The sequence below is a fragment of the Calonectris borealis genome, chromosome Z (assembly GCF_964195595.1).
Source record: "Calonectris borealis chromosome Z, bCalBor7.hap1.2, whole genome shotgun sequence".
In the NCBI taxonomy this organism is placed as follows: domain Eukaryota; kingdom Metazoa; phylum Chordata; class Aves; order Procellariiformes; family Procellariidae; genus Calonectris; species Calonectris borealis.
In genome coordinates this window covers 17,191,239-17,203,850 of record NC_134352.1, presented here as the reverse complement: position 1 = coordinate 17,203,850, position 12,612 = coordinate 17,191,239, and the positions used below count along the sequence as shown (strand labels likewise).

Genomic DNA, 12,612 nt, shown 5'->3' with positions numbered 1-12,612 from the left:
TTACTTATGTAATAAATCAATTCTCTTGATATGCAAGCTTTTGAAAGGCTTAACAGAAAGTGAATCCGACACCATTTTATGTAATGACATACATCACTTCATGGTGTGATACTATTTTTTGCCACATCTGACTACACTAACAATCATCAGTGAAATTGTTCATGTGCAAATCTTAAGTTGAAAAATCACTAGTGTAGTCAGAGTTCTCTTGACATAAGAGGGTTTGTATTACCAGATTTTTGTTGCTGAGTTGATACAGGCATATTTAAGAGTTTCAATCATACATGCTGTATTGGGAGCCTTGCAGAAGACATTGTATTCGAGGCGTTAGTGATCTTGAACAGGCCATGTCTGCTCTACTGGGCTTGAAAAGCCTGTATCTTATTAACGTAATCTATAACTTAAAATGTCTTTGGGTGGGAGAGGTAAACTGTAGGTGGATCAAGGAGTGGAATGTACTGATCCTGACCAAGAGATCATTGCATGTTTAGGAGTTCCACATAACTCTTAACCTGAGTAGGCACAGGCCTGTGCAGTGCTGCACAAATTGCTTGGCTGCAGGATAAACTCAGCCAGCTCACTGTAACAGAGGAGCCTGCCAGGCAGCTCACCTGTGGTACCGGTGATTACGCCACCTGCGTGGCTCTGCCTGTACTTCAAAGTGCAGCAAGTTCTCATGAGAATATCTTTTAGGAACAGAGTTGTTTTCTTGTGAGGAAATTATATAATAGCTCAAAGATCCCAAAAAGGCAGAGCTTCTCTCTGTGGACAGGATCTGCTCTGCACTGTGCCCCCTGGGAAAATCCACCTGGGCTCCATTGGATGCTTCATGAGTATGGGATGCCCAGCATCTGAAGGGGTGTAAGGTTTACTATCTAGATGCCTGTTCTTATTCTGTTCTATTAAACAGTTATCTTATTAAGCCATTTTGTTGTCGAGCCTTTCTTATTGAGATCCAGAAAGAACCTGTGGGGGCTTTCTTTCTCCTCACCTCTCCCCACCCACCCCCCTAGTGCAGAACACATACCGAGGACAGCATTTGCCCTCATTTTCTGAGGTATATCTGACCAAAAGCTCATAAGCCACAAGGAAAGTTTCATTTAAAGAGGTTCTGGATGTATTAATCCATTACATATATGTAGTGAATACCTATATATATATGTGTCTGTCTGTGTGTGTTTATACACACACAGAGCGAGCTTTATGTATTCAGGTTCTCATAATCTAAACTTGTCTAGAAATGCTTGAACTGCACCATTTTTACGTGCAGCCAAAACATGCAGCCAAAACAAGGTCTTGAAAAGCTGCAGTAAAAATAGCTGATTGTTCAGTAGGTTCCAAACAGCTTCTTTACTTTCTCATCAACTTGGGTTTCAAAGACAGTCCAGAAAACTGCAAACAATCTAAAGCAATACTCAGCACTTTGGGTGTGTTCACAGCATGAAAGCCACCTTCACTTCCAAATATTACAGAAAAAGACACAGCTAAATATTGAAGTTCTAAGGTATTTAGAAGTAGAATTCCACTTATTAAAAAAACACAGCAGCAAAAAAACTTACTTGTATGAGGTCTAAAATGCCAAGCTCACTTTCTGAAGAATCCACACAGAAGACAAAATACAAGGTGGCATAGTGTCGGTAAATTAGTTTGTTATCAGATCCACCTATTAATCTAAACAGAAAGAAAACAAGAAAGTTTAGTTAGCATCTCAGGATAAGCTGGGCAAATCCTCACAGTTATTTCAGTTAATAGGAGGCCTATCGTTAATGGCTGGCTGGAGCTTTCCCAAATCCAACTGTATCACAACTTTTATTTTGGGATGTAATTACAATGGAAGAATACTAAGTACCAAGATAGCCCAAGTTACATTTACCACACAGGCACAGCTATCATTATCCATATGGATAATAATTACATCAACATACGCACCTTTTTATTAAAATCAATTCAAACAGATCATGCGGTTTCATCAAAAAATGGATATTAAATGTACTTCCATTACACACTAGTGGGCACTGTACAGAGATTAATCTGCTCTACAGATTAACAGAGCGCATGCCTATGAATCCTTCCCTGTCCTTCTCAGAGGAGTATCCACAGGAAAAGAAAACTACAATGCAGACTGGCATTTGGATTACAGAAAAAGCCTCAATGGGGTTTACGGTCCACTTAGCAACCCAGAACATGTAACATCCTGTGCAACAAAATGTCTGATATCTTGAGAAATAAGACTGTACTACAACCAATAGTTTGTGATGCAATGTTAAAGTCACAGAAGCAATTGAATTTTTATGGACTCACTAATCATCAAGTTACTGAACAAGAAGAGAAGAGGTCTAAACAGGTATTTCCTTCCACTGTTCTGCTCTAGCTTTCCCAAAGAAGGTACATAAACATAAGAGATGTTCTTCAGATGATAGACATTTGCTTTGACCAGTAGGAGGCCCACTCAAATAGAAATTAAAATATTTTGTAGCCTGAACCTACACCCCTTAATTCTGTACCAGAACTGAATCACCTGTTTGGTGTATCTTAACTCATGCCTTTAGTTTCTGCCTTTATGATAGGGAGAAAATATGTAAATAAATATAACAAGAAATCTTTTAGGTCACTCTTGCTTAAGCACATTACTTTGCATTAATGCTTGGGTGGGGGAAGGAGGAACTCTTTGTTCCTGAAGAGCAGGAACTACATTTAGGAAGTATCAGACAAAAATATTACAAACAAATGTGAAAGTGGAAAGAAATGGCAATTAAAGTTTCCTCTTTTGCGTTTTATTTACCAAATTCTTTCAAATACTTCAGTACACAGAGTTAGTACATATAAACTGTTGAGGCCTTTGGGTAAACTGTAAAGTGATCCCTGTCCTGAAAAAAAAAAAATACTGAAAAAATATTTTGAATTGTATATCCGGAATTAAGCAGTAGGAGGAAAGCCAGAATTGTGTCCTCTGTCTTAATTTCTTTTTGTTGCACAGCTGTGATTTTTTTAAAAGGCTCCAAATGGCTTCTGTCTTTCACTTACAGAATTCAAGCCAGCATGTTTTCAGCTTGAAATCATCTCCAAGAACCTAACGATAGAATCACCAGTTCAGTAGTTGGAAGACAACTATTATAAAAAAATCAGGAATCATCTTGATCAGGAAAAAGACATCATAGCTGACACGGTACAGCTAAGCATTTAACTGACTCTGCACACAGAAAATTTAGGCATTAACATACTAACTTTCAGTAATCAGAAATTTCCATAATTACAATATTTAACATGCTATGGCAAACTCTATGTTTAGACTGGACATCATGAGCTTACTCCATTAATTATGACCCCTTTTGCTAGAAGGTGGCCTTGTAACTATTTACTTTTGATGACTAATATCTCAAAATAAAAAACCTTTCCATTTCAGAATTTCTTATCTTCAACCAAAGCAAGAGCACATTAAAAAAAACAACCGAGATGATTCAAGAAACATTATTTTGTGCGTGTGTTCTAGAGACAGAAGACGTAAGTCTGGCTTTCCTCCTACCTTGCTCTACCTATATTAATAAAAAAATCTTGGTTGAAACTGCGCTAGTTAGCACATTTAAAACCTATTTTTTTCTTCCTAGTTTATATAGCAAGCCTGAACCCTGATAAAAAGGCTGAGGAATCCGATTATTAGAAGCTGTCCATTCAAATTTTAGGAGCTCAAGCCAAAGCACCAGCTACAAAATATTTTCATTTGCTCAATGGATATGGCAAATGCCAATGCCTTTTCAAATGAGACCAGAAATCTTTAGCTTGATTACAGGGAAACTGAGGTATCATCTGCCTATTTCTTCCCCATCTTGTGTCTGAAACAATTATAGCACTAGATATGGCACTGTGTCAGTTACAGCACTAGAAAAAAATTAGTTGTATTGCCTGACTCATTTTGACACATATATATATATATGCTTCAGTTAGTAAAAAACATGTATACCTGGCGCAACATGCTGTTATTCGTTGTGTATTAAAATTTCTCAAGTGACATGGCATTTACATCACAACTGTAAAAACAGTTATATTACAATCAGCAGTAATAATATTTGCTAGCCAATAAATATTGGGCATTTATTTCGAATTTGATACTTACAATCCTCCTTCTAGGAAATTACAGACATTTTCATCACGTTTCGATACTAAATGGAAAGTTTCTCTGATAATCTGCTGCTGCGTATCTTCACTCTATAAAAGAAAACATATTTTGCTATCAAGCTAAAATGGATTAATTAACAATGCACAGCACACAGCTAATAAATAAAACGAAGCATATCAGCACCCTCAAACTATCTACTTCTGAAGCCTTAAATCTCCAATTTACAAGCTGCATATTATTTTTGTCATTTCAACACAAAAAGACATTTTTACAAGTTAAGTTGCAGAAGAATGTATTACTGAGAAACAACTGTGAAAAAAGTGATTGTTTCTAAGAAACTTCTGAAAAAAAAAATCTCAAAATAAGTTTCTTCAAGTAAACAGGAAAGGAAGTCTTCTCAACTATTCTGAATTTTCTGTATCTCCACCATAGCCTGAACAGTTACAGATATGCTTTGAAACTACCCTCACCCATGAACGGGGGGGGAAAATCAAGTCTCAAAAGCTTGAAGGGGATGGGGAAGCTAAAAATCCCACAATACATAACTCTTTCAGAAAGAGCTTAAAATACAACAGCATCACGAACAGCAGCTTCTCCTAAGCCATTAACTTTCCTTCTAGCAGATCAGAAACGTCACTTCCGAGTTTGAATTCACTTGACATTTCTTGAGTCCCCACTGCGACTCCATCATTCCTGCACACTTGCTTTTGCTACCCTTCTATAAGAGTGGACTCATTTTTAACCAGTCTCTACTTCCACAGTCAAAAAATTTAGATACAATTCCTAAAATCCTGCACGTGTTTTACAGCACAGAACCCTAAAGTTATCAAGCATAGTTAGCCCCCGCTCCTGCCCAAGCATGCAAGTCAGCATTTTAAACCATTATATGAACAAACACTCTAAGCAAAACTAGTGCATGTATCTTAAAAGTGATTTCAGCTAGAACAGGGCAGTACCCTGCATAACTGCTAAGCAAACAAAGCCTGGCATCGGTGTGGTTTGCATTCATCACCTTAAATTCATGTGTTATTTTACAAACAACCACAAAGACATCAGCAAAAAGCTCCAGCAGAAATAAATTGCTCCATAAAACGCGGAAAAAAGCAAGTGCAGATTCCTCTACTTCAATAGTTTGTATTCCTTAAATTGTGCCTGCCTTACTCTGCTGCAGTGATCTCAGTTGCTTTCCCCACATCTTCTATGGTAGCAGGAAAGAGACAGTATGTCTTTTTTCCTTAAGAAACTGAGATATTGAGTATTTAAAATAACTTTTGTTTTCAGAATCTGCCCTTATTCACAAAGTTGTTCAGAAACTTATTTTCAACTTTGAAATTATGACCGCAGGTCTATATTCTGAAACATAAAACCACAGCACACCTGTCTTCCCATTTAATTGCCATGAATTATTACTTTGCTACCTAATTGCAAAAGATTATTTACTTCTCTTCATGCAGTAGAAACTCTTTTTTCCCTGATACATCTGAGAATGGAAAGTTACACACGTTTTATAAGTTTTGGTATCATGAAGCAAACAAATACCTCTTTCACAGATCTAATCAAATTAATCTCTCTAGAAAGCAGGAGATGCTTCCACTTGTAGAAAAAAAACTGAGATTTGCCTTGAATACTGGTTCAATTGATATTAAAGTATGCATAAGTTTCAAAAAGTCCATAAATAAACCTGTCTTACTGAAGTCACGCAGAAAGAGATAATCAAGACAATTGCACCTGTTTCTGTGCACTGCAAAGCTTTAGGAAAATCGCCTAATCACACTTCTTAGTTTCATTTGCTATTCACGTTTTCAAAATTTCAGGGTGTTCTGTTTATACAGACATATTACCCTACTTTAAGCATTGATGATTTGTTCTAATTCCAGTTATGAAATAGTAGAGCAGAGCGGAGTTGACAAGAAAAATCTGGCATCCTGCCATTCACTCCTCTCCTTCCCCTGCTTCTTCTCCCTCCCAGGATTTCGATTACAGAACAGTAACAGAAGACACAAAAAGATAATTACATCTGAATGGAAAATGAGAATGGAAGTTAACTGTTTCACATTAATGCAAGTTTTGTATACCTTTCCAAAGTCTTTCATCTACCTATTTAATTGTTACCTCAATATTGACAGGAAAAAAAAAGAAAAGAAACAAAACCAACTTTCTTTAGTAAGTTACTGTAGCTCTGCAATGGAAGCTATCAAGAAAAGAGTGGGGATGCACACAAGGGGAATGCTTATTAATATATGCAGATGAGAATATTCCATTTTAATTTTTAAATTAGAAATGGTAGATGAAAGGTATCTGCTTGGTAACCCAGAATTGATGAGAAAGACGACAACAGGTTCACAAACAGATATTAGAATTTCCCAATATTGCCTTTCTAAGGAGAAGGGATCAAATTCAGTCATCCATAGCAATGACCTGTACCAGTTACACTCTTTTAATTAAAAGCCTGACAGTGCAAAGCCTGAAGTGTCACAGTCATCATTTCTGCTCTGAGATACAGAAGATACACCCCTTTCAATAAAGTTAAATATGACTTCTGTAATAGCCAGAATTGCAAGTAAGTGGCCACAAATCCAAGTAAGTAATAGCACTACTGAAAAAGAATATTTTGTTTACATAATTGTGGGAAGCATCAGTTGTTTTCTTGCGTTTTAATGTTCAAGGTCAGTTCAAGCAGAGTTTAGCCTATTTGCCAGGAAATACAGTATATGAACAAAACATTACTTTAAAATCTCTTATCCTTGAATTAAACCAACTGTTTCCACATTGCTTCTTAATTCCCTGTGGCTGCACTTTCTTTTCATTCAGATCAAGTGCTTGTGCTGCATTTTCAGAGCTGCTTTGCTACGTGCCTTCTCCCATGGAAAAGAATATACATTTCTATTTCATTACATTCTTTTTTCATGGCACCTGTATTTTTATAGTACTCTGAAAATTTCCAAAGGAAAAGGCTCTGCTTATTGAACCTATGAGTCCCATACAACTCATCTTCCCAATTCTAACACCTCTGCCACAGCATGGAGACACGCAGCACGGCATCGAGACGCTGAAAGTCAGGCCAAAGAGCATGGCAGAGTTTATAGTGCTTCCACAAATAAGCTCAGAGAACCGAGCCTGCCGTTGAACAAGACCCGCTTCCTTCACCTCCAGTACTACTGAAGAACAATCTCCAGTGAAAAGAATACTGGCTGGGAGAACAGCGTTCTTCGAAATCTCGTTTTCCTGACGGCTCTTACACAGTCTCAGCATCCTCCATTTTCCCAGGCCCTCGGCCCACGCCCCTGCCTTAAGCACGGTGCGGCAGGCGGCACGACCTGCCAGAGGCACCGGGCAGGACCGGCCCGGCGGGTCCCGGTGTGCGAACCCCCACAGCCGCACCCCGGAACCGCCGGTCCTGAGGAAAGGCGGGGGCTGCAGGGCGGAAACACCCGCCACCGCAGGAGGACGGACGGCCGCCCTTCCCCGCCCGCCGGCCCCTCCCGCCCCAGCCCGGGAACCAGGCCCCGCGCAGCCCCGGCCCGCCCGTACATAGCGCTGGTAGAACTTGGAGAGCCGCGGCTTGCCGTGGTTGTTGAAGATGAGGATGGCTTTGATCATGGTGGGGCGGGGGGGGCGGCGGCGGCCGCCGGGCTCGCTGCGCTGCGCCCTTCCTCCTCCTCCTTCCTCCTCCTCCCCGCCCTTCCCCCCCCACTCTCGGGGCGGCGGCGGCAGCAGCAGAAGCAGCGGGTCGCGCGCACCACGTCACCGGCGATCCGCAGCCGTTAGCGGCGGAACGGCTCCTGCCGCACGTGACGCGCCCCTCCCCGTCACCTGACGGGAAGGCGACGTCCCGCAAGGGACAAAACCCCTTGCGGAGCGGCCTTTCGGGACGTCACTTCCGCCGCCCGGGGAGCAGCATGGCGGAGGCGGAGGAGCAGCCGCCTGCCTCGCCTCAGAGCGAGGGCCGAAGCGAGGGCGGGGAGGAAGCCCTGGAAAGCGGAGCTGCAGCGGGGGCTGCCGACTCGGCCCCCCCTGCGGCCTGCTCGCCGGGCACCGAGGAGCCTGCCGGCGACACGAAAAAGAAAAGTAATGGGGCGAGAAGTCACCGCCGGGGCGGGCGGGCTTGCGCGGTGACGGGCAGGTGCGCCGGCCGATCGGCGGTGGGAGCGGTGGTTCCGGCCAATGAGGGGGCGGGGGCGGGTCCGCGGCCGGCGGCCTTAACGCGCGCCCCTCTCCCGCAGTTGACGTCCTGCTGAAGGCCGTGGGCGACACCCCCATCATGAAGACGAAGAAGTGGGCCGTGGAGCGGACCCGGACCATCCAGGGCCTCGTCGACTTCATCAAGAAGTTCCTCAAGCTGATGGCCTCCGAGCAGCTGGTAGGGGCAGGCGTACCTGGCGGCCCGGCCTGACCCGGCGAGCCCTGCACGTCGCGGGGGAGGGCGGGAGCCAGCTGCGGCAGGGAGCTCCGCTCACCCGGGGTCCAAGCTGCCACACCTTGCAGGGAGGCTGTTTGAATCGAGGCCGCAACTTTTAGTGGGAAACTTGGTGTAGGGGCACCATGAAACTCTTCAAAGTACACACTGCGCTGTAATGTTGAGACGAACTGTGGTGCTGAGGCTTGGATGTGCTCGAGTGCTCAGCTCCAACCTTTGGGCTTTTTTCAGTGTCTCCGTTTCTTCGTGTCTGATGCTGACGTGCAGAGCTGCGTGCACGTTGTGCAGTGATGTATTTCAGTGAAAGGTTCATATGCACAGCTGTAGAACTGCACAAGTCAGGTATGCGGAAGGTGTATTTGGGAGAAAGTCTAAAGTGTTTGGGGTTGACTTTCTGAATATTAGGGTCTGTTTCCTGCAGAACTTAGTTCTCAAATAGTTTAATTACTGTCACAGGACTGATTTCTCTTTTAAAATGTGTACCTTGGAAGTGTTCGCAGTTTGGTAGCATGTTACCAGTACTGTTTATGTGTTCCTTCCTGTGAAGCCCAAGTAACCTTCTGATAACATTGGAAGACCTGGAACAGATTCAGAAATATGATTGTACTAATTTTGCAATCAGCCGTAAACTCTTAACATCCGTGCACTTCAATGTTTTCATTTAAGATACAAAGTTAAAGCTAGACTCATTAAAATAGTCAAATGTGTAGCTAAAGTATAGATGTTCTTGGTCTGGAGGCTCTTATTTAAGCATATTGGCAAAAAATGTTTCACTAGCCTTCTCTTTCACCTGGAAATCATGAAGGGTTTCTTTTTCCCAAGGCTTAGTATCTCGAAGAAGAGTAATAGTTCAGGTATTTACTGTTCATGGATGTTTTCAACAGTTTAATTCATTAACTGCCATCTCATTGTCTTGGGAAAAAAAAAAATACAGGAGCATGAAGTCTTCCGGCATGGTTTAAGCGTAAGGCTATACTTCAGGAACAAAGCCCTAGGAATTTTATGACTACTCTTTGGAAACAGCACATGGTACCCTACTACACATTGCCATCTCGCACTGCAGATCCCAAGGCACTCTTTGACATTATGGCTAGCTACTATGCGTATGTACATCTGGAGCAGGATTTGAGAAGGATGACTTTAAAAAAGAACAAAATAATTCTAATTTCTGTGACTGCTGTTCTAATTGAGCCAATTTGGAATAGTGGGAATGGTTTGGATACTTGAAATAAGAGCTAATAAGAACTAAACCAGTGAGTTCACTTTGTGCTACTGTATGGGAGACTAATGGGTCAACTCGCAGGAGAAGGCAGTCAGCACGCTTGCTTTGGCTTGGTCTGGTTGGCCAGTCAGAGGTGACTCCTGGAAGTCATGATGCCCCTCCACACTGAAGTGAAAGTACTAATTCGTGGTATTTTGGTGTGGACTGTAAAGATTACAAAATAAGTGGTGAACAGGACAGATTTACCCACCTCTGGCTGCAGAATGTTTCTTCTATGTGATCTATGATCTATGAGATCTATGGGAGATCTCCATCTTCTGTTTTCTTTTCTTGCAGTTCATATATGTAAACCAGTCTTTTGCTCCATCTCCAGACCAAGAAGTTGGGACCCTCTATGAGGTGACTTGCATCTTAAATATCTTTCCAAATGTGCTTAGCAGAATTTGTCAGTACAGTTCTAGCACTTGAAATCTATTACTGCCCCTAGCTATGCTGGTAATATCTTGCATTTAATGTAATGTAGTTGATATTCACAGATCTGTATGAATATGATTTAAAGAGATTTGACTTCATACAATCTCTGGAAATACATTCATTAACATGCAGTATGTTGTCATGTCTCCCATTATGATGGGGAGCTTTGTTATCAGTAACAGTATTCCATGACATAGTTATCTGGGGGGCGGGGGGGTGTGTGTTTCTTTTGCTTCATGTATATGCTAGCCCATGAATAATCTTATGGCTCTTGTTTTGTTTTTTTTTTCCAGTGTTTTGGAAGTGATGGCAAGCTTGTACTGCATTATTGCAAAACTCAGGCATGGGGATGAATGACAAGCAATACAGCTGTTCAGGTGTTGTGTTCAAAAATGGAAAAGGGACTAACTTTCTTAAACTCAACCTGTAAACACACAGAAAGAAGGATTTTTGCTTATGACTGTACATTTATAAAAACGATGCAGATGAATAGCATAAAAGAAGAGCTATGTAGGCTATCTGATCACGTAGCTTTCTTCTGATGTACATCTGGGGTACAGAAAAAATCTGCATCTGCCATCTATAGAGTAGAGCCAGCTCTCTTGCTGCTGAGTTCTCAATTGCTGTACCTGAAGGGAAACTGTTTCATGGTTGTCTGGAGGACTGGGCAGCTCTGTCACTCTATATGCTGTACTGAAGATAAAAGTAAAAGTTCCTTTTTATTAAAAGGGATGTTTATTGTACATGTAGCCTGGGATTCAGTTTACTTCTGACATGTTGTACATCTGTTATATGTGTTCTGTTCTTTGTGAAGACTTCATCTTGAACATGCATTATCTCATGTCATTTCAAGAGAGTATTTTGATGTTTTTTTTCTCATAATTAATATGTAGGTGTTGGTATATAATCTAATTATTTCACCCTGTGCCTTCATCATGTTGGCAGTGTAAGTATTTGCTGAAGGCTGAACGCTTCAGCAGTTGCCAAGGTGTTTCGTCTGGCACTGTTTAATGACTAGCATCATTAGTTGAATGACGCAACTAGCTGTTGTATCTTTCAGTTAATGAAGAAATAGACATGAGGTGTTAAAAACCTACTCTACATATTCTCCTTTTGGCTGCTGTTATTTTCCTGTTTCACCAGCTGCATGTTCCATCAACAAAATAGAATGCACATTATATCCTTTTGCGAAGTCATAACATAATGAAGTTTTTTTTTCCATCCTGGAGAGGACTTGGTACCTTGACTAGGGTACTGACTTTTGCTTTTATTTATTGGAGGATTTCAGTGAGGGGGGAGTGGGTTTTGTGGGTTTATTTTAAATGTCTGTTGTACAATCTTTTATGTTTGTTTAAGCTGTACTAAATTAAATGTTAGCTGTTTGCTTGCAGAGTGTTCTTATGCTGGATGACAGTTTCGGTCTCTGACGTAATCCACTTCTTCAGCACAGGCAAAACAGCCTGTTCTAGTTTAAAGCATGCTTGTACGGTAGTCTTAAGCCGTTCATTGCTGTTTCATGTATAAGTGGCTCTTACGTGGTCTCTGCAACCTGTAGAAACAGCCTGCTGTTTCTACCCTTAGAGGACTTCTGGAGAACTAATACTCAGCTTAACTTACTGATGTTGCTGCAGTTTGCGTGCAGCCTGCATATATGGCACATTAACAGAGGCACATGCCCTGAATGCTTGCTATGTGATTAGCTTGATATATTTTACTACTTTTTAAGTGGAAAACCTGGATTCATTGGATTAAGCTAACATCGCAGAATTGGTTGTCAACTTAACACTTCAAATAATCCATACTTGTGCCTTCTCAGAACCCTGATCTCATGAATCTTTGTCTATTTAAGAGAATTATGCAGAGGTAAGCATTCTGATTCTGTCTTGAGAAATTGCCTGCTCAGTTACTGTGAGGCCAGCATAACCTTGCGCAGCCACTAGAGGGTACACAAGGACAAAAGTATCTGCATAGTTTTTCCTAGATTTTTTTTTTCCCAATCTTTTTTGTAATATGTCCCCTTGCCGGCCTACAAATATGAATAGTTTGTTCTCCTGTGTGGCAGTATGTTTACCTAAGATAAGCTACTAGTCTGGCTCTTTAAACAATGTTCTATTGGTGCCTTTCACCTCATTTGATCCTAACAAATGAAACTACTGACATACTGCAAATGTGCTCTTCAGAAGTGATACAAGAAGGCTGGTTTATATGTGTGTGGGTTTTTTGGGGGGTTGTGGGTTTTTTTGTGTGTTTGTTTCTTTTTTTTTAAAGGACAAATAAAAACCCACTAGGATCTCAAGATGAAGGAGAACTGTAGATCATTGTATCTTGCCAGTTAATGGTAGAAGGTTGTCCTTCATGTTGAATCTACAGATAATTTTTATCCTC

At 41.4% G+C, this 12,612-nt stretch overlaps 2 protein-coding genes across 6 annotated transcripts in view; one reads left to right on the top strand and one right to left on the bottom strand.

The window, feature by feature from the left end:
- Window positions 1-7,927, bottom strand: part of AP3S1 (adaptor related protein complex 3 subunit sigma 1) — a 51,954-nt gene extending 44,027 nt beyond the window's left edge. For 2 of the 5 annotated variants that reach the window (XR_012670942.1, XM_075137134.1), the window contains exons 1-3: window positions 7,646-7,917; window positions 4,112-4,203; window positions 1,560-1,671 (exon numbers count right to left, since the gene is read on the bottom strand). Coding sequence is in view for 4 of the 5 variants with exons in the window: in XM_075137134.1 (XP_074993235.1) it covers window positions 1,560-1,671; window positions 4,112-4,203; window positions 7,646-7,714 (273 nt within the window). In the remaining variant the exon portion in view is untranslated. Of the gene's footprint in view, window positions 1-1,559; window positions 1,672-4,111; window positions 4,204-7,645 lie in introns of all 5 variants that reach the window. The other 3 variants (XM_075137133.1, XM_075137135.1, XM_075137137.1) reach the window with 2 other exon arrangements.
- Window positions 7,928-7,968: 41 nt separating this feature from the next.
- On the top strand, window positions 7,969-10,970 carry ATG12 (autophagy related 12). The gene is made up of 4 exons (XM_075137138.1): window positions 7,969-8,182; window positions 8,338-8,474; window positions 10,090-10,152; window positions 10,521-10,970. Exons 1-4 carry the CDS (start codon window positions 8,014-8,016, stop codon window positions 10,578-10,580), a joined length of 429 nt encoding a protein of 142 aa, XP_074993239.1. The 5' UTR covers window positions 7,969-8,013; the 3' UTR covers window positions 10,581-10,970.
- Window positions 10,971-12,612: the final 1,642 nt, after the last annotated feature.

Coding starts and splice junctions, on each gene's coding strand:
- ATG12 (XM_075137138.1), top strand. CDS start 8,014: ATGGCGGAGGCGGAGGAGCAGCCGCCTGCCTCGCCTCAGAGCGAGGGC. Junction 8,183..8,337: donor CGGCGACACGAAAAAGAAAA/GTAATGGGGCGA, acceptor CCTCTCCCGCAG/TTGACGTCCTGCTGAAGGCC. Junction 10,153..10,520: donor AAGTTGGGACCCTCTATGAG/GTGACTTGCATC, acceptor TTTTTTTTCCAG/TGTTTTGGAAGTGATGGCAA.